The sequence below is a fragment of the Delphinapterus leucas genome, chromosome 11, assembly GCF_059928025.1.
Source record: "Delphinapterus leucas isolate spDelLeu-1000000601 "Yukka" chromosome 11, BTC_Dleu_Yukka2, whole genome shotgun sequence".
Taxonomy (NCBI): Eukaryota; Metazoa; Chordata; class Mammalia; order Artiodactyla; family Monodontidae; genus Delphinapterus; species Delphinapterus leucas.
Window position 1 is genome coordinate 88,742,221 of NC_143139.1, and position 22,475 is coordinate 88,764,695.

Genomic DNA, 22,475 nt, shown 5'->3' on the forward strand with positions numbered 1-22,475 from the left:
ATGAAGAAACTATGGAGATGTATCTTGCTCAGGGCCACAAAGCTGGTAAATGTTGGAGCTGGGATTCAAACATAAATCTGAATAAATCTGATTCCAAAGTTCTTTACTCTGTGGAGAACAGGAGAAGCCACGTTCTAAAGACTTCTTTTTTCACGCTGCATCACATTACAGAAGAGACAACAGAGCTCTCCTCTTCCCCCACTGGCCCCCCATGGCCCTCACTCTCTCCTCCCATGGCGGGACGGACAGCCTATCTGACCATCTGAGCTGGGGAAACACTGCTTTGTAAGACCAAGCCCCTCTCCCAAGGTACAGCGAATAACAGGAAACCTATTTGGTCCAAACCACATCACGGCTCTCCCCTAATCAGCAAAGGTGTAACAACAGAGCAAGAACCGGGGCTGTCAAAGCAGCCTAGGTCTGAATCCCAGCCATCCTCTTCACTAGCTGTGCGTGTCCTTGGGCATCTTGTTGCATTTCCTGGGGCCCCAATTTCCTCACGTGCAAGGAGGGGATCAGTAACCCCAACTTCACAAAGTGGTTATAAAAGTGTTACACAAATGCCTGGCACAGTGCCTGCATGTCACAGTGGCTCCATATATGTGGGTTCCCTTCCCCCTCAAAGATGGGACCAATCTGCACCACGAGTGCTCTGCCCTCCTTTCCCTCTGCCAGCAGGAGGTCCACTGCAGCCGTGAGGAGGGAAGCAGGCATCTCGCACTCAGGAGAGGGCAGAAAGGGACAGCAGACCCTCCTTGGAACAAGGCCACTTGGCAGTGTTTGCATTTCAGGGAAGGATGAGTATACAATGTGCGATTCTCCTCCTGTGCCCTCTGAAGGGTGTGAGAGGGAAGGAGAGGGAAGACTCCCTTGAGAATACACCCAACCCGGGCAGGAGAAGGTCCTGGGCCAGGCATTAAAATAATTGCATGTGAGTTGGTGACACTCATACCCAGTGGGGATCATGTCTTTGCTGTGAAAGATTCTGGTCCTTGCCAAGTGCTGAAGCCAGCAGGAAGGCTGATGGATGTGCATCTGACTCAGGAAACCTGGGCTTCTTCAACAGGGAACAACTTTAACTAAGGGGAAATCACGGCTGGCCTATGAGTCCCCAGACAAACAAATCGTCACTTATCATTCACGAATCTACCATGCACTTTGGAGACACGGTGTCATTAAATGCTCCAAATGAGCCCATTTGAATCCCACTGTACATTTTACAAAGATGGTACTTGAATTGCCTGTATTTCACAGCTGGTAAGCTGCAGAGCTGAGACACGAACCCAGCTCTGAACCTAAACCCCCAGGTTCCTGACTGCTATCGTGTTCCATGTCAACGGCTGAGCACTTTACAGGTGCGGAGAGGGAGGCCTGCAGAGGAGAGGTGGCTTGCCCAAGATCACGTGGTGAGTTTGGAGCTGGCCCGGGCTGGGACGAGGATGCAGGTCCCCGGGTACTCCCCGCCCTCCCACTCCAGGTCACCTCTTATCCCATCGTGTCTCATCCTGTTCTGTGTCTGCCCAGGGATCTGGGTTTGTGTATCATCTACAGGTAAATACTGAGGTTACATAACAAGCGGCAAAGGTTAAAGGAAGGTAGGGGGAGAAGATGGTGGGTCGCTGGTAGGCCAAGGGGGTTTTAAAAAACCCTGTGAACCTAGCTGCCCTGTAATAGGTGAGCCCACTCAAAGTCTATTAATGTATATTCAGATTTACCTTTCCACCTAGGTTTTTAATCATCACAACAGAGAATACTCAATTCCCCTGTGCTAGGCTCCAGAGAAGTAAGTAATATCTATTGTTTACCTAATACCCATTATATGCTAGACATAGGCCAGGGCTGTTGCTGTTGTTGTGTGTGTGTATGTGTATGTGTGGTTTCACATTCAATCCTCAAAACAACCTGGTAACGTTGTTTCTATTATCATCCCTATTTTATAGACAATAATCCTGAGCGTCTCTCAGCTAGTAAGTAGCCAATCCTAATACAAAATCAGGCCTGTCTTACTCCCAAATCTTTTTCTTTCTGCCACATCATTCATTCATTCAATACTAGAATGAGCACCGACTCTGTGCCAGGCACTGATAGGGGCTGTGATTGCAGAGATGGACACAAAAGATCAAGATTCTCTTTCTGGAACCTACAACTGAGGGGAAGAGGCAGACATTACGTAACTGTCCATTTTCAATTACAAGTATGACTCGTGCTTTTAAAGAGATGGTAAAGAGAAGTTGTTGGTGATCGTTTCTGGGCTGGGCTACTTCAAGTATAGAGAAACCAAGGTCCAGAGGGAGAAAGTCACTTGCCCATACTCACAGCAGAGGGAGAAGTGGTGCCAGCTCTGTCTCCCAGGCCACCACTCCTCCCACTAAACAACGCACCTGCCTCTGAAACTCCAACTCAGGGTGAGTATTGCTGGTAATTCTCATCAGCTCATGTCTGACTACTGAGAAATGTCATTTCCTGGTCCCTTGAGGGACCGAATCACCCATCATCGCTGGCTCAGGGCCAGCAAGCTGGTGGTGTAGATGACATACATTGACAAGCTTACACGCACGAGACAAAGTGACACTGGGAATGTGCCCAAAATACGTTTTTGCAAGAAGCTGGTAAGTACATGTGAGTCTATGACGCTTGTGAAAACCGATCATAACTTATTCCACTTGCTGGGACACATCAGCACGGTAATCACTATTATTGTTAATATTAGCAGCTAACATATATTGGATGTTTGCTATGTGCCAAGCACTGCTCTAGACATTTCATCTGTCATGGCTCATTTATACTTTACTTAATACTACAAGTATATTCTCATTATCCCATCTTACAGGTAAGGAAAGTTCAGCCAATTGCCCCAGGTTACACAGCTAGAAAGTGGGAGAGTCAGGATTCAAACCCAAAGAGGTAGAGACATGAGGAATCTCTCTCTCTCTTATTTCTCCCATGTCTGTAATCAACAACTGACTGTTTACAGCAATGAACATGAGATTCTCAGAAGATTACAGGATCAGAAGTGAAACCTACTCTTCCCTCCCAAACATAGGCACGGCACCATCCCGGGGACACGAAGGCTGCTGGGGTGATTTAGGACTTCTCATATACATGGGCCGAACCTCCAGCTTGGGAGGAAGTAGAGAAGGAGGCCTCCAGCTTGCATGGCAGGTGGGTTGCAGAAGCTACCAGGCATCAGGGGTCCCAGGAGTGTGATCTGATTGGACCTGAAATGTCTGTAAAGGCTGAGTATGTGTACAGACTTGCAGCCAGCCTGCAATGAGCCTGAGAAATTGATGAAAATTGATTACTGTCCAGGAAACTTAAACATCATCCGGGAAGACAGCAAGAGTCAATGTGATTAAAGGAGAAACGAGAGACTATCACCTATCAAGGGCGCAGGAAAAAGCATTTCAAAGACAGAAACAAGACCTCAGTACAAGGACAAGGCTATGGAAGGAGTTTAGCCCATACTCCGGCTTCTCAAGTACTTGGAACCCACAGGGCTCATAAAAATAATTCTGATTTCTTGGCCAAAGTGCCAAGATATCAGAACCTGTGTGCAAATGCCACGTGAATAAGAACACGGGGCTTATGTGTTCCCAGTTACTGAGATAAGGGGTATTTGGAAAATGGGGCTCTGTCTCAAGACCTCCACTGACTTTCTTGGCTCACAGAATAACAACTATACTCTTTAGACTGGCAGTGAAGCCTGTTGCAAACTGGTTCCCACTTACAATTCCAACTCTAACTCCAGGCTAAAAGAAGTTCCTGGTATTTCTTGAACCTGTCTTCCATGACTCAGTGCTTTTGCATATGCCTTTTCCCCCCTCCTTAGAATATCTTTATTTCTTCTCTACCATATTCATGCCTGCTTGTCCTTCACAGCTGAGCTCAAATGCACCTCTTCTGTAACTCTTTCCCTGACCACTCATGCCAGAAGGTTGCCTCCTAGTAGTCTTTCTCTCCACTCTGTTCTTCATTCCTAAAAGAACATTCATTTTGTTTGTAGTTGCAATGTCCCTAGCCCCTTTGAGTGGCTCATGATCCATTTCAGATCCAAGCACTCGTGATGATTCTTCTCTCTGATTTCCCAGACTCCCTTGCAGCTAGGGGTGGCCATGTGACACAGGATTGCTCAGAAAGACACATGGCAAAGCATATATTTGATTTCTTAATCACAAGGTTCAGATAAGGTGCTGTCTTCCTCCCACCCCCCACTCACCTTCCTGTTGTGAACAGAGATGTGATGACTGGCACTCTGACAGCCATCCTGTGACTGTGAAGTCAACACACTGCTGATCTACAAACCACTTCTACAGCTGCTTGCTCCAGGACTCTTAGGAAAGAAATTCAAACCTCCTATTTTATTTTAAGCCACTACAAATTGGGTTTTCTGATTCTCACTGTAAGCGTTCCTCATATAACACCTAAGGCAGTTGCTGGGCCCTTCCTCAGCGCGCCACAGGCTCTTGTACTGAACTCTATTAGAGAACTCATCGCATGCTCTGGTAATTATTTATTTACATTCCTGCACCTGGCAGCACTGGAATATGAATTTCCGGGCCAGCAGGGACCGTGACTTACTATTCTTCCTGAGTGCTATACTGCCTGGCAGGTAGTTACTATTCAGTAGCTGCCCTTTGGTTCAAGAATGGAAATCATGATGATGACATTCTCAATAATCCGCACATTCTGTCCGTCTATAGCAAATCAGTTATAAAAGCCCTATTCATGTGGGCTTTCAGACAGAGAAACATATTCCCCTTTTCTTCATCTAAGGGCCAAACAGCTTGTCATTTTCTTTTGAAGGAATTTAAGCTCCCTCTGTTCTTCCCTTGTCTGGTATTTCAGGGAGAAGGACAATGGTCTCAGAAGTCCCTTTCCTTGTCCTCTTCAGGATTATGATATATGCTAGAAAAGGATAAGCACACGCACCTGATCCCGGCCCCAGCTCCAGCTCTTATCCGCTAGGTGGCCTGCACATAGTTGCCTAGTATCATGGAGACAGTCCCTCACCTATAAAAGGGACATAACAGCAACTGCCTTGCAGTTTGTGGTCAAGACCAGAACTGATGGGTTGATGGGCATGAAGGCATTTCACACGTGCTCGTTAAATTACAAAATAAATCTGGTTTTAGACTTCATGAGTCATCCACCTTACCAACGAGGAAGGCTGGATGAAGACAGGAAAGGAAAGAGGAATAAGAAACAAGACTTAAAGGAGGAATTGCAGGTGGAGGCAGCCTGGGGCAGAAGGGCAGGATGGGCACAGACAACACAGCCCAGAGGAGACGCCACGCCAGGGGCCAGGCTCCTCCTGGCTGGACCTCAAGGAGAGGCCCGAAGAGGGGGCTGTTCAGAAAGGAAAGCGCTAAGGTGGGTTTAACACACTGGGCAGAGATTGGAGAGTGCTAACACGCAGGGGAGCGAGGCAGATGTCACCCCTGCTTCTTCCCAACTCTGTCACCCAAACAGCTTAATGTATCTGAACCTCTATTTTCCAATCTGTTCAAAGGAAACAATAATAGTACCTGTTTCAGAGGATCAATGAGACAAGAGATGTAAAGGCATCCACCGTGGAGCCCAGAACAGACTGGTGCTCAGCACGTGCGCGTCTCGGGAATATACGTGCTCCGTTCCCATGGGATCTTCTCTAAAGTGATGCTGTCCCTCAGTCTGTATTTAAACCTAGACTGTTGGTTCCTTGAATGCAAGACTTGTGTTTGTCCAACTCTGCATGCACAGTGACAGGTCCGGTCAATGTTTGCACACTGCCATGGAATCCACTCCAGTTCTTTTCTTCCCTCCACCAACTGCTAAAGACTCTATTCCACCTCTCTCCCTTCTCCTTTCCCATTCCTGACAATTACCAGGTAGTGGCTATTAAATAAAAACAGTGTCCTTGGTACTCAAGACTTCAAGCCACAGATGTTCTGTGACTCTTTGCCTCCTTTTACAAAGGTTCCTGTTGTTCCTTGATTTTTTACAAGTCCCAGAAAAAAAAAATCTTCCCAGACAAAAACATTACCCAGGAAAGGGGAAGAAAACAGATGAAACTCAGCGATTATTTAGTCCCCTCATCTGGAAAACGTAGACACTTAGGCCAGTGCATGCATCCGAGGCCCTGTCCTATAGCCTATCATTTCTTGTTCTGTCACCTGTAACATTTCTTATTTTTCCCTGCCTGAGGTGCTGGACGTTGTAAAGAGGGAAAAAAATGAGAACATAAAAATAGATATCTTTGATAATACTCAGGGCTGGGAGGGTCATGAATCCGAGAGGATCCTGCTCTGTTCTCTCATGTTCGTCACGTTTAATGTTTCTGGTTCTTTTGCTATATAATGGGGGTAGCAATCAATTTGAACTGGATTCTGGCCTGTCTGAAGAATTCCGATGGACCTCTGAGAGCAAGGAAGTGAGAAAGCGATGCATTCAGTACAAGGATCCTCCAAGGCGTTGCCTAATGCGGCTTCTCTGCAGTCATGTGACCTGTGGATGGTAACCAGCCCAGGGCGCTCCCTCTCTAAGGCATTAATTACTAAGACTCTATTCAGTTTCACAGAGTCCCCACAGGGTCCTCCAGGGAGTGTCTCTGTTGATTTGAAGGCAAGGAGGACAGAGGGAAGTGGGTTTCACCTCTAGAGACAGGCAGGGACCCTTCAGCTGAACGATTCTACCAAGGTTGGTTGAGAAGCCAATTTGGTGGAATGTCAGTGATGCCCCTGGGGGTGGGCACCCCGTGATTCACTGCTTGGAAACTCCAAGAAGGCAAACTGGCTTCCAGGATCCCAGCAGGCATCTTCTGTAGTGGCCCGCTGTTGCTTTTCCGTGTGCTCTGCACCCTTCCTTCACAGATCAAGACCCTGCCTTCTTCCGATGATTCTAACAGGGCTACCGGTCAGGCCTGACCTGCTACAGCAAGGGCGTGTGACTCAGGATGACCAATGAGACACTGCAGACCGTTCGTGGGCATGAGTCCCGTGAAGGGTCAACAGAGTTGCTCTGCAGAGTCATGGAGGGAAAGAGGGTCTCTCTTCAATATGGGATCATGTGTGCTAGTCACTCTTATGTTCCCTTGCTTTGATTTCTTCATAGCATGTTTTCCTGCCTGAAATGACCAGTTTGATCATTTGTTGTCTTGTTTGATATCTGTATTCTGCACTAGAATGTAAGCTGGGGAGAGCAGGGCCCGCACTGTCCGGTTTTCCATGTATAACCTGTGCTTGGAACAGTGCCTGGTCCACAGCAAGCGTGCAATATGTATTTGTTGAATGACGAAGCTCTACACACTGGCTGGGGAGGCTGCCAGAAGTCACCCTGCCATGACAGAGAAAGCAGAGGCAGAAAGAAAGCAAGACAGAGGGGCAGAGAGAGAAGGAGAGGGAGTGAGGTCTTACGTCATTTGAGCTCCCATATCTAACTGTGTCAATGCAGAGCGCAGGACACTGAGCCCTCGCACACTGAAACGTACTGAGGAATAAACCTGGCTAAGTGTTCTACCGATCAGACTACATCTATTTTAGTGCATTTATTAACATTATTTAATGATAACAATAATTTTAACTAAAATAACTCATAAAATGAACAAAGGATTTATGCATTATTATATTTATGCATTATTTATGCATTATATATTATGCATTATTTATATTTATGCATTATTATTATTATTAACCCAAAGTACAAAATATATACATGTGAGTCCTTGGGGTTATGAATACATGATTTAAGAAATAAATATAATTGGGGGAAAGAGACAAATCTCCCTAGAGAAGAACCCCAATGATGTACGTGGATTCTACCCCCTCCCGGGAAGTGAAACTTAATCTCCTCACTTCCAGTGTGGGGTAGATAAGTGACTCACTTCCAAAAAAGGAAGAAGGAAAGGGAAACACAGTAACTTTACAGTGGAGAAGCCTGAAAAGACCACCTTAGCGAAAGAAAGGTGGTTAGCATCCTTAGTAGTAACATGTGTGGCACAGTACATGCCTTGGAAGTATCAAGGTCAGTCATGAAAAAACAAAGACAGACTGAGAAACTGTCAGAGACCAAAGGAGACTAAGGAAGCAGGACGTGAATGGAAAAACTGGTGAAATGCAGCTAAAGCCTGACGTTTAGTAATAGCAATACACCAATGTTGGTGTGTCAGTTTTGACAAGTTCATCGTTACATAAGACGTTAACATCAGGGGAAACTGGATGGGGCACATGGGACTCTACGTACTACGTTTACAATTTTCCTGCAAGTCTAAAATTCTTCCAAATAAAAGTGTATGTTAAAAACACAAACCAGTTCTACAAAGAAACGAGAGGTTGAGAATACTAGTAACACAGGCTTTTGGGACCAGCAAGAAAACAGCTGAGCTGACACTTCTGCTCCCAATATAAGCTCTTCCTTAGCTACATCTCCAAGTAGAGAAATGCCCATCTAATTAGATCTGACAAGAAGTTGGTTGAAAAAAAATTAAATCCTCAAGACCATCTCAAAAACCATTTTTAACCATGATCGTTATGGAAGAACTTCACCCCAAGTGTGTGTTATGCCTCGAGATACGACTTAATGTTAGTACCGGCGTGCGTGATGAGCAAGACATTTAAAAACAAAGCATCCAGAATACAAAGACGAGCCTCCATACATTTTGGATGACGTTTAAAGTCTTGTGATAGTCAGTCTTGAAATTTACAATGTTTCACTAAACCCCATGAAAAGAGTTCAGCAGTCTCTTTGGAGATTTCATACATCAAAATGAAAGCTAATAAAATCCAATAAGGAAAACACTTGTGTTTCCTGCCTTGGCAAAAATGGCTGGAAAAACACACAGAAGACAATCTGGTAACAAATGAAGTAAATTCCTGGGTCAGCAAATATTATAGGAAGAGTCCTAGAAAACAAATGATGAAAGCCTGGAGAAACTAGTATTAAAACAAATTACATGGGTGATTTGCTATAGAGTTAAATCCAAGTACAGAGGATTCTGACACGCGTCATCTTATGCTATTTGCAAGACTCTGTTTAGAAAATGAAATACACAAAGAACAACTTTTCAGTGAGCACTAAAGGAAAGATGTCCTGGGGAAGTGATATTCTGAGCAGTGAATTCCTACTTTAACAATGGTAATGCTTCATGGAGCGTGCATATGTGAAGGTACAGCTGCTTTAGCTGGAATAACGAAAGGATACCAAGAAAAGTTACAGAGGCAGTGCCCCACACTGAATTCCTTTACTGTATCACTGATAGGCAAGTTTGCAACAAAACACTGGAAGCCAGTGTGCATTAGTACTATTAGATGTTGTTGATTTGGTTAACTTTATAAAGACAAGACTGAAAATATAGAATTTTTACAATACTTTCTAAAGACATGAGGAATGACAATGAAAATCTTCTGTCCAACATAGAGCTTAGCTGGTTAACTCATGGCAAAGGACTTATAATAAATGGCATACGTAAAGATGATTTATGCATTTCTGTTTTTATGAAAAAATGGTTGTCGGTGGTATGCTATCTCATGCTTTTGGGAAAAAACACACACACCTGAATCCGACCCTTCAATGTAAAGGTGATGAATGGAAAAGTAACTACTTTTACAAAGAACCTGTAATATAGATGGAACTTTTAGAAATAAATATTTGAAATTGTTTTCCTCATTATAGGGATTTTTAGGCAAAAATGTTCCGTATCAAATCCCTCATTTCCACATTCCTAGAAACTTCAGTGGTTTGATGTCCATAATTACCAAATACTGCTTAGTTGATGGTCCCCTCTCTCAGAATCCTTTTCCTTCTTAATAGAGCCCAGATTATCCAGGGAAATGTTTCTTAGAGTGGGCTTCTAAAGAACCTGTTCCACAGGGCATTCCATGGTCATGGTTCTGGGTGTTGACATAGAATACGTGGGGGAAACGCTGGGGAATCAATAAAATCGATCAGATTTCCTTGCTGCAGGATATCATAATAGGGTATCTGGTACAGTATATGGTACACGGAACTCCTCTCTCCCCACCCCTCCCCAGCTCTCCTCTGTTTTAAAGAAATCTCACTAACAGTTCTTAGAACTGTTTAGATATGTACACCACAAAGTGCTATTATTGAAGGGCGAATTCTCCAGAGCCACGGCCTTGCTTCTAGGGATCTTGTTGATGTTTCCAGGAATAAATGCATCTGAACTTCATCAGCTATGCATAACCAAGCCAGTGATGGATAACTTAAATCAATAACAACCAAAGGAGTTCAGTTCTAAAAACTACCACATAAGCCGAGAATGGGTGAGTGCTGAGGCAAAGACAAAAGACTAAAGCTTAAAGCACCCAAAGTCCCCTCCACTGAGTGGGTCGTTCTCCAGCACAGTGTCAGGACACAAGATGATGAGACGCACACCAATGTGTGAAACACCAATGTGTGAAACGCTGGGCAAGCCGTTTCCCCTCTGTGGGTTCCTGTTTCCGGTCTGTGAAATGTGAGCACTGGAATGGATGAGCAAGAAGACCCCTTGTTTACAGGTTTTGCCTGTAAACCAGCTGACTGAAAACTACCCCAAGAGAGTGGGAACAATACTGACAGATTATTAATAATAAGAATTCAAAAAGAGTCATGTACCCCATTGCAGCACTATTTACAATAGTCAGGACATGGAAGCAACCTAAATGCCCACTGACAGATGAATGGATAAAGAAGATGTGGTACATGTATACAATGGAATATTACTCAGCCATGAAAAGGAATGAAATTGAGTTATCTGTAATGAGGTGGATGGGCCCAGAGTCCGTTATACAGAGTGAAGTAAGTCAGAAAGAGAAAAACAAATACCACGTGCTAACGCACATATATGGAATCTAAAGAAATGGTACTGATGAACCTCGTGGCAGGGCAGGAATAAAAACGCAGACGTAGAGAATGGACTTGAGGACACAGGGAGGGGGAAGGGGAAGCTGGGACGAAATGAGAGAGTGGCATGGACATATATACACTACCAAACGTAAAATAGATAGCTAGTGGGAAGCAGCCGCATAGCACAGGGAGATCAGCTCGATGCTTTGTGACCACCTAGAGGGGTGGGATAGGGAGGGAGGGAGATGCAAGAGGAAGGGGATATGGGGATATATGTATACCTACAGCTGATTCACTCTGTTATAAAACTAACACACCATTGTAAAGCAATTATACTCCAATAAAGATATAAAAAAATAGTAAGAATACTAGGCACAACAGGTACATACTACTGTATATAAAACAGATAAACAACAAGGACCTACTGTATAGTACAGGGAACTATTTATACTCAGTATCTTGTAATAACCTATAATGGAAAAGAATCTGAAAAAGAATATATACATATATTCAGTTTTGCTGTATACCTGAAACTAACACAAAACTGTAAATCAACTATACTTCAATTAAAAAAAAAACACACAAACAAAAAAGAATACTAGGCTTACTACATGTCTCATAACCCCGTACTAATATATCACCCCTTTTCATCTTTACATCTCCTCTATAGAGTGATTACTGCCCCACTTTCTCAGATGACGACAAGGTGAAGAGAGGGTAAGTAGCCCAGCGACAGCCCTGCAGCCTAGCCCACAGTGGGTACTCTGCAGTTTGCTGGCTGAATGGGCGATTCCCAGGTACAAGCCCTAGAGCGATGGTGCCAAAAGACAGACTACTTGGACAGGGGCCAGCTGCCTCATATTTAATCCCAGAACTCCTCCGGTTTACCAGCCGCAGCGGTGCACAGAGGCAAGAAAACACTTCCAGTCCTCGGACTTGGGTCACGCAAGGAAATCAAACAGCCACTGGCCTGAAGTTAAGAGAGGTCTGGCTGGAAGGCGGTAATTCTAAACTTTAGATCTTCTTCCCCAGAGCAACTGTTTTTCCTTCCTCAATCCGTCCTAATCCTCCAAAATCAACCTTACCATTCATCATTCTTAGTACCCTCTCTCTGCCTTCCCCTGCCTCATTTTTCACTGTAGCCAGCTTAGCTATGGCAAGCTCAATACGCTAATACATGGTGGCCCCCCCCCACCCCGTCTTCCTCAAAAGATGTGAAATCTGACACCTCTCTAAGTATTATAAAATGTTTTAAAACTTGAGTTATGTGCTACTCCTTTTATGCAAATGCTGCAGATTGCCTCTGGAACACACATCATTTCCCCATATGGATGGCAGGTTTTCTCTTGGTTTTCCTCCTCTCCTTTAGGGTTTTTCTTTTAAGTGCACGCAGCTCCCAATTCAAAAATTCAGGCTCTGCGCCTGCTGCTTCAAATTCACATGTTCTTTCAAGGAGAGAACGTTATATTCAGGGTCTCTGTTCTGGAGTTAGCCCTCAAAAACGCACTTAAAGAGGGCTCACACAGGATAATCCTATAGAATCATTATCTCACGTAAAATACTTTCCTGGGAAAATACATTCAGGTGGGAACTCAGCCCCAAGTCAGAAGAAAGAACCTTGGACTGAGAGTAAGACGGACACGAGTTTGAATCTCAGCTCTGTCGTATTGAGCTGTGGGATTTGGGGCAAGTAAGTGACTAATCTGTACGATTCTTAATTTTCTGATTTATAAAACACACTGAACAGTATTCACCCTGTGAGACTTTTGTCAAGATTAAGTGACACCATACTTGGAACACCATTCCCACCCAACTGATCTGGAATATGCCATTTCATCCTTTGGGGTCCTGGTCACAGGACCAGGACCCCAAAGGATGAGATGTGTTTCCTGTCAATCCTAGAAAGGGATCAGTACATTCTGGGCAGCTGTTTCTCTAGCAATGGCGTGGTCCCTGTTGCTTGCCTACCCAGCATCCGGTTTACTCTTTCTAACTTGCGTATGAGTTTCCACTCCCCATTCTCCAGGGCTCTAAGTAGGGGAGGGACGGAGGGAGGACTGGGGAGAGGGCCAGCCTGGGTGGATGTGAGGGCAGAAGATGAGGAAGCAGCAGAATTTGGATATCAAGATTCAGCTCAGACCTCCTACAGAGATCCCTCCAAGATACAGGCTGCGTCACGCTCCCAACTAGACAGGGCTCCTGCAGCCGCCCTCAGCCCCCTTTCCTTCCCTGCTTCACAGCACTTAGCAGGCTGCACTGGGATTTTCTGTTTCCTTACTGGTTAATTCTAAATAGTCTGTGACCTTCCCAAGGGCAGGAACCATGGGCTTACTCAGCCCTGGGCTCCAGTAGCTCTCACAGACCTGAGGACTGGACCCACTGCTTGCCACTTCCTGGCCATCACCCACTGTTTCTGACCAGGGCTTCCTTCTCTGACAAACAGTCTACTAAAGACTCAAGGGCTAGACACGATTTCCTGGAATCTCTCGCAATCTCCCGGCTCTAAGCCAGCACACAGCTTCTTTGCTGGTCTCCCGAGTCTGCACTCCTGGTGAAGGAATAAAAAGCCGCTCCTTTGGGTCCTTCTCTTTTAATTTAAGACTCAGCCAGGGAAGCCTGAGTCATCAAGGTTTAGGACTGAAGAGAAAAAAATGGAGGTCTTTGAAACATAAAAGACTGAGGTAAGGTCAAGTGCATTTCTATGGAGCACTCAAGGGGCCTGGCTGAGAACCGGGCCAAGAATAATGGCCTCCATTTTATCAAGGATTTTGTAACTGAGGCTGAGAGGTTAAGTGAGTTACCCAAGTCCTTCAGCTGGTAAGAGGTAGAACTGTCAGAATTTACAGGATTGCTTGGCTCCAAAAGCCTAGATACTTCTTCTGCCTCCTCAGTGAAACCACTCCTCCCCTTAGATGTTCTCTTAACCTATACTCAGCACAAAGTTGTCAGCTGACACCCAGGGCAGGCTAGATGCCAAGGCTGGTAAACTCCTCTCTGGCACGAAGTGGGAGCCTGTCTGCAGCTACACCTGAGCCCTATGTTATCAGGAGGGAGCTGTGTTTGTTACCAAATGTGTTTTTATGCCACTTCAAATGTAATTGGAAAGGAAATTAAACATTCTTTGAATTAGGTGAGAGTTGCTATTTCCACAAAAGGCAAGATAAACGTTCTGGAACAACTCGATAAAAAGAAGTTCCTAAAAAAAAAAAAAAAAAAATTGGCTGTCGGATTGGGCATGGGTGAGATGACTATATAAGAGTGAGGGAAATGCAAAAGTCCAGGACTGCCCTTCACTTGCTTTATGGGAGTCCGTAAGTTCCTGCTCAACTTGAAAGGACCCCGAGAACCACAGAGGACACAGATGGAGGGTCACTTAAGTGAAGTGACCTTACAGCACAATCAGCCACAAAAAGACCTGGCCCTGGATTTGCCCCAAAGGACAGTCAAGGTTAATAGAGTTTTGTAAGTCTTGCTTAAATTGACGTTTTCTATCAGCTGACCCAGCACAGGTCCCTGTGGCTCCCACAGGTGAGCTTCTTAGATTGGCTACCCTTTGGGGCAACAGAGTGTGAGTTGATGGAGAGCAGAGCTCAGGGTACCCTGGATACTCCCTAGGGAGGGACATGATAACTAGCAAACAGGAGGTTCCTTCATAGATGTTGAACACAATGAAAAAACGTGGGGGAGGAAGAGAAGAAAGAAAATCAAGAAGAAAGAAAACAACAAAGATACACCTTTCCCTGGAATCTGAGGCCCACGTTGGCCTGGAGGGACCTACAGACATGCTGTGTTCTTGGACCAGCTCTTCATCAATGTCCAGACCCTGATATGACCCAGAGGGTGGTGCTCAGGCTTTCCAGTCTCTCTCCTTCATCCCCTAAGCCTCTCCCCACCTCCAGGGCAGCTCCCCTTTCATATATTGCCTGTATTTTAGGGTTCTGTGTCAGATTTTGTTAGATAAGCTATCAGTGATAAAATGACTTCTTTTTTAGGTTTATCTAAGAAGATATGGATTAAACTTGGTTTAAATCTATCTTCATGGTTTTGTCATTTGATGGAAACTCCTCTATTCGCATATAGAAGAGGCTGCCAAAGGGGGTTCACAAATTATTTCATTTGATAGGTTCAAAGTGACAATAATTAAGCAACACTAAGCAATGCCAAAGAGGCACAGCCATCTGCTACACCAGCACCTAAACTCCACGTGACCAATGGCTTTGTCTGTTCAGTTTCCTGTGGCATCACTAGGACCTGTAACAGTACCTGGCATATAGTAATCACTCAATAAATACGGCAGCATGAACACATTGGTATGTATGTGGTGGGCAGATGGGACATACACTTGGAGACCAAGCTTTGTTGGCATCTACAATACATAGAAGTTGAAAGTTTGCAAATGAAGAGTCTCCTCTAATTTACGAAGCTTTTTCTTTTCCTTTTTGTGGCTGCCAATTTAGAGGTGCTCAGAAATCATGCCAAATATACTGGCTTATGACTGGTTTCATTAATGAAACTCATACTAATCCTCCTAAAAACAATCAATTTCATAGGACACTTGCCAAGGTCCCTCCACCCCCAGATTTTTTTTTTTTAATTCATTTTATTTGTATTTATTTTTGGCTGTGTTGGGTCTTCGTTGCTGTGTGTGGGCTTTCTCTGGTTGCGGAGAGCGGGGGCTACTCTTCGTTGCAGTGCTCAGGCTTCTCATTGTGGTGGCTTCTCTTGTTGAGAAGTACAGGCTCTAGGCGCACGGGCTACAGTAGTTGTGGCTCCCGGGCTCTAGAGCGCAAGCTCAGTAGTTGTGGCGCACAGGCTTAGCTGCTCCGCGGCATGTGGGGTCTACCTGGACCAGGGTTCAAACTCGTGTCCCCTGCACTGGCAGGCGGATTCTCAGCCACTGCGCCACCAGGGAAGCCCCAGATTTTTTTTATTGTGGTAAAATATACATACAATTTACCATTTCAACCATTTTTAAGTGTATGGTTCAGCGCCCTTAAGTACATTCACACTGTTGTACAACTATCACCGCTATCCATCTCCAGAACTTTTGCATCATTCCATACTCAAACTCTGTACCCATTGACTCCATATTCTCCCCTCACCCCAGCTCCTAGTAACCTTTATTCTACTTCCTGTGTCTATGAATTTGAGTATTTTAGTTATCTCATATAACTGGAGTCATACAATATTTGTCCTTTTGTGTTTGGAGTATTTCACTTAGCATGTCTTCAAAGGTCATCCACGTTGTAAGCTGTCAGAATTTCCTTCCTTTTTCAATAAGGCCTGCCAAGGTTTTAAGTTGCACTGATTTTTGTGGAAGTTTATTGTTTTTCTTTTTGATATGAAAATAAGACTTGAGGGATTCCCTGGTGGCGCAGTGGTTGAGAGTCCGCCTGCCGATGCAGGGGACGCGGGTTCGTGCCCCGGTCCGGGAAGATCCCACATGCCGCGGAGCGGCTGGGCCCGTGAGCCATGGCCGCTGAGCCTGCGCGTCCGGAGCCTGTGCTCTGCAACCGGAGAGGCCACAACAGTGAGAGGCCCGCGTACTGCAAAAAAAAAAAAAAAAAAAAAAAAAAAAGACTTGAGCTTTTAAGTCTACTGTGCCACTGCCTAGTCAAACAATGCCATTTGTTATGAGGACACATGGCCTGACGTCAAGCTGTCACCATTTGCCCGCTGGTAGCTGGTGGAGTGCTTTCTGCAGGAAGTCATCCACGTCTCAATTTTTGATCAGTTACATCCAAGCCCTAGATTGTAAAATAGGTGTTACTTCAAGTTTACAATATGGTGCCAAAGTGTTTTCCCAATTTGGTTGTATACATTTACACTCCCATCAACACTACAGGAGAGTTCCTACTGTTAAAGGAGACTTCATTAGTACCACTTTTTCAATTATTTGTGGTCTTAATTTTCACTTCCCTGATTAACAAAGAGGTTGTACATCTTTTCAAGTGTTTATTGGCCATTTTCCTTGCAATTCTGTGAAATGAATTCATATTTTACACATTTCTCTTCAAATTTTTTGTATACTTTGTTTACTAGTCCTTAGTTGTATATGTTGAAACTTTTTTTCTCTTCTCTTTTTGATGCCACTTTGATGGATTTATTAATTTCAAGGTGGTTGAATTCATTGACCCTTTCATTTATGATATATGCTTTTGGTGTTTTCCTTATTCTAAGGTCATAGGCTAATTTCCTAATTTTAAAAAAATCAACATTTAATTTGGCCTTTCACTTTGAAGTCTCTAATCCATCGGAGTAAGTTTTGTATATGGTGTGAGACAGGGACCCATTTTCAGTTTTTCCTGATTATCATACATAATCAGGTGTCTCAACACCATTTACAGAAAATTACATCCTTTCTCCAATGGCCAGCAATGCCACCTTGTCATGTATCAAATTTCCATAAATGTGTGGTTGTTCGTGGGCACCCTGTTTTCTTTTAATTATTTAGCAGAACCCTAAGCAAAGGCTCAGCAAAAGTTTGCTGTAGGTTTTCAGTAGATTCTGTTCATAAGAGGTTTTGTCACAAATGAATATTTAGTTTTATCAAATAATTTTCCTGCATCTATTTAGATAATCAGATGGTATTTCTCCTTTAATCTATTAAGATGCTAAATGACACTTGTGGATTTTTTTCAATGTTAGATCACTCTTGTAATTCCTGGAATAAACCAACTTGGCCATGATGTATGATCTATTTTATACATGGCTGGATTCAGTCTGCTAATATTTTGCTTAAGATTTTTACATCAGTATTCCTGAATGAGATAGGCCTGTAATTTTCCTTTCTTGTAATCTCCTTGTCTGGTTTTGGTATCAAGGATATCCTGGCCTCAATGAATGAGTTAAAAAGTGTTCCTCTTTTCCTATTCCTTGGAAAAGTTGACTAAAAACTGGAAATGCCTTTTGATTAAAAAAAAAAAAATTGGTAGAACATCTTCTTCTCACTATGTATCTAGGGGTACAATTTTCTTTGTAAGAAAGTTTAATGACTAGAAAATAATCCAGACTTTATATTTTTTTAAGTCAGTTTCGATAAATTATACATTTCTAGGAATATGTTCCTTTCACAGTTTTCAAATTTATTGACATAATTTTGTTCACAGTATTCTCTTATTATCTCCTATAACCCTGCTTTATCTCCTAGAGAGAAAGTTCCACATGTGAGAGGCTTTTGTTTGCTTTAATCTTTGTTGTATTCCTAGAACTCGGAAGAATCGCTGGGCTCAAAAACATTAAGAGATTGAGTAAACGAATCTGCATTTATATCTTCTTAGTGAATTTTTTGTTTTTAAGTTGTGACCATCTCTGTACCTACCAATGCTTTGTCTGATATCAAGACAGTCACCCAGTTTTATCTGGGATGATATCTGCCTGATATTCTTTTCCCATAATTCTACTGTCAACCTTTCTGGGTAGTTTTGTATCAGGCATGTCTCTTATCAATAGCATATGTTGAATATTGCTTCCTAGTCAATCTGACAACCTATCTTCTCACTGGCAAAATTAGTTTATCTGATTATTGATATATCTGGACTTATTTATATCATTTTGATTTCTTGTTCTCTATTCCCCCCTACTTTTTCTATGCTCTTATTTATTTTTCTTTTCTTGCATCTAATTCTTCTTTTAAACGATTGAGGTATTTTGGTTGGTTTTTTTGGTTTTTCTTATTCCATTCCATCCCACCCATTTTTTCCAATTCTTTTAGAGCTTAACCTTGAAATGTTAGCGTGCATACCTAGCTTAGCAGCTAAATTTAATATCTCATCCCCCTCCTCAACAAAGCAATGACCTCAAAGAGTACTTTAATTCTCATCACTTCCCTCCTGACTTACATGATGTCACTGCCTGATAACTTAGGTATAATGTTTTTAAACAAACAAATTACATTATTATTACTACTACTGCTATCATGTAGAAACTGTTCAGAGTTTCAATACATTTCTAATTTGTTTGTTCAACATTCCTTTTTGAATCTGAAATCATTTTCCAAAGGGTTCCAAAGTACATTTTCCTTTGGACGTTTCTTTGTGTAAGTATTTTGGTGGTAAATTCTCTTTGTTTTTACTTATCTCGATATTCCTCTCTCATGTTTGAAAGATTGTTTTGCTAGGTACACAGTGTGTTGTTACTGTCTCTCAGCACATTGAAGATATTCTTTCTACTCTTTTCTGGCTTCCGCCATTGGAACTCTCATCACACATGTGGAATTTCTTTGTAGAGAATCTGTCTTTTCTCTTTGGCTATTTTTAAAATCAACTTTCTTTAGGGTGCTGCAATTTCACTACTGTGAGTCTAAATATGGCTTTCTCTTTACACTGCTTGGTAAACACAATCCTTCTTGTATCTATGGATACCTTTTAACAGTTCTGAAAAATTCCCATTCACCACCCCAGCCAATGATGCCTCACTTCCAATTTTCTCTTTATCTCCTTCTGATAATCTAATTAGACATATCCCAATACCTTAATTTCCCTTTATTTTTCTACCTCTTTTTTTTCAGTGTGCGTGTTTTGGGTAATTTCCTTAGATATCTCTTCCTGTTCACTAAGTCTCTCTTCAGCTGGGTCTAATCTACTGCTTAACACATTTATGTAATTTATAATTTCAATAATTATATTTTTCACTTCTACAAGTCCTAGTTGATCTAAATAGGCCTATTCATCTTTGAGAATCTCTTGTTCCTCTAACCTACTTTCAATATTCCTTTTTTATTTTTTATACAATACAAATGCTTGTATTATGTTTCATGCCTGATGAGTCTAATACTTGTAGTCTTTGAGGTTTAATTCTGTGGTCAGTTTCTGCCCTCTCGCATGGTAGCTTACTTCCTTCTGTGTTCAGTGATAACTGACTGAGAACTCATTTTTCTAGAAACTCCACCTGAAGGATTCTGAAGTCTTGTTTTTGAGAGTATTCTTCAAGGTCAGATTTCTGTTTGTTTCTCCCAGGGGTCTGGAAATTTTTCATTTTTTTCTTTGTATTTCTGCCCTACACATATAATTTTAGCTCCCCAAATAATATGAGCGCAGGCTTGAAATTAGGAATTCTCAGGGGAAACATTTCTCCCTTATTCCACCAAAAGCAAAGAATGAAACAGGCAACGATCTCTACGGTTTCCTCCTGTACTATGGGTTTTTAAACTGTTTATCTACTGAGGACGTCACTCTTCATGGATCCTGACTTTATGCCAGGGTCTTCTAATTGTGTTTTTTCATGTTGGGGCCCAAGTTCCCACACATAGCATTTCAACGGAATGGCTATACGTATGGGTTGCCTGATTTTGATTTAGACCTATTATCCAAGTGCAACCCATGGTAGCATTCCCTTGTTTGAACAATAATTATACAGCTACCTACATTTATACAAGGCTCCCAGACGCCAAGGATAAGCAAATACCCAGCAAATGTCAGATGCAGCTGCTTTTTGCTTATCATTCTGGAGTCACACTTTATTACTGTTTTTTGGCCTCTGTTTATTACTTCATTTAATTTATGAACTGATCAGCTATGCTTTCAAAACATTAAAAAAATTTATGCAGCATTTTTAGGTGTTCTTTATAGGGTTGGTTTTATTTTCCTCCCCTCTGAACTTTTAGTTTATGATATTCTTGGAAATATTCCCGTGCATTTCATCTATTTTCCTTATGTCTAACAAATACATGACATATTGAAGGAATATCATAAATGCCGATTTAAAGAATGAATAATGCAGGTACTTCTGTTTTAAATATTTTGCAATGAACTTCAAGTGCGTTAAAAAACAGTTCTTTATTTTTGACTCTGTGATTTCACTCCTGAGAAGGTGTGAACTTTGAGCTGTTCAATATTTATATTTGTGAAAGTTTGAAAACAGCTAAGGTAACCAGAATGGCTAAGCAATGGGAGAATACAAAATTCCATGTAAACTGTGACTATAAATAAGACATAATATGTACATAATGCGGATATGGACCAGAAACCAATAAGAGAAGCCTGACTTGTTCGAAAAGCAAGGTTTGGGTCCCTTTTTCCTTTTTATAACTTGCAATTATTGTTACCACATCATCACCTGGGCATAAATTTTAAATGAAGCAAACACTCTATGGATGCATGTATCTAGTTCTTCTGTTACAGCCAGAGGGCAGACACACTTGGTGCCAGACAGGCCTGGGTTCAAATCATTAATCTGTCATTTAATAGCTGAGGTCAGTTCTTCATTCTTTCAACCCTTCACGACTATAAGTAGGGAATTCTGACACACCCCTTAACTCTGGGCTCAGCCACACAGTTACTTTGGCACATAGGATGTCAGCAAAAAGGACTTGGGTTTCCTTGTGTGCCCTAGGGCTTCCTTTTCCACCTCTGCTTTGCCATGAGAACAAGCTAGACTGGCCTGCTGACAGGACACAGGAGACACTGGAGGAGAACCAAGTTGCCCTAGCCACAGCCACCCCATCTGAAGCTGACCACAGACATTTGGCTAAGCCAGTGAATATCAGACAACCATCCAGTCAACCTGTGGACTCATCAACTAAATACACGGTTGATGATTTAAGCCCCTATTAGAATAGTTTGTTACGCAGCATTATCTGTGGCAGTAGGTAATTGATACACACACCCCTTCTTCTTTGTCTATCTCCTGTCAGGCCTTACCACTGTGTTTGGTACTTGGAGACCAATGATAAAGGCTTTTCTGTCACTATCCTGTCTCCTTGCTGGCATCTCACCTCATCCACAACTATCATAGCATCTGTCATCTTTTTTTACATTTATTTCCTTACATGTTTCTCTGCTCCTCTCTGCCAAGAATGATTTGAAAGTAGAAAAGAAGTCATTCATATCCATATCTACAGCACCTGGCACAAAGGAGGCCCTCAATAAATGTTTTCATTTGAATTAAATGACTGGATTTGGGGAGCCAACATGAACCAAAACAGCCAGCAGCAGGTAGCAGGAAGAGTAACCACACACGCTGGTTCTTGTGCTGGGAGGCCTGATGCTTTCCAGAAAGCCAAAACAGGGCGGGGTGGGGGGGAACAAAACAAAGCATAAAAGCCCATTCTTTCTGCTCTTCTGCACCCTTCTCTCTCTCTCTCACCACATTGCACACAAAGCTCCGAGCCAATCATCCCCCTGAAGGGCGCTGCCCCATCCAGCTTCCCTCTGCCACTGCCCACCAGGGCCTTCCTTACCCTACCTTTAGATCAGACACGTCTCTGTAGCACTGCTCAGAGCGGGTGTGGTCTGACAGCTGCACGTTCCAGAAGCAGGGGAGCTGATACACGAGGAAGGGGTTTTGTTTGATGACAGCATTGAAAATATCCTAGGGGATAAAAGCCAGAGACACAGTCAAAACAGTCAGATGGGCTCAGCTTGTGATGCTGGCTCTTGAGGCACCGCATCTCCTGTGCAATATCTCTTGAGCCTCCGGCTCGGAGCACAGGCTCACTTGCACTGCAGGGCATTTCCCTTGCCTTTTATCTCTAGAAACCAAGCAGTCATGTTTGGATAGAGAGGGGGGAATGCCTCACACTGACTTGAAGCTCACGGGTCCTGCTGGTCTCAGTGAGCACCGTCCAGCAAAGGGGGCAGACACGGAGCGTCTTTTCCACCCGAGCCAGCATAAAATAAATGAAGTCACTTTTCCGCCCCTCTTCTCACCTCACCGAG

General features: G+C 43.1%; 1 protein-coding gene across 2 annotated transcripts in view; it reads right to left on the reverse strand.

The window, feature by feature from the left end:
- LARGE1 (LARGE xylosyl- and glucuronyltransferase 1) overlaps positions 1–22,475 on the reverse strand; it is a 590,997-nt gene that overhangs the window by 64,054 nt on the left and 504,468 nt on the right. For both annotated transcript variants that reach the window (XM_022599798.3, XM_089921262.1), the window contains exon 9: positions 22,003–22,128. In XM_022599798.3, coding sequence (XP_022455506.1) covers positions 22,003–22,128 — 126 coding nt within the window. The remainder of the gene's footprint in view (positions 1–22,002; positions 22,129–22,475) is intronic.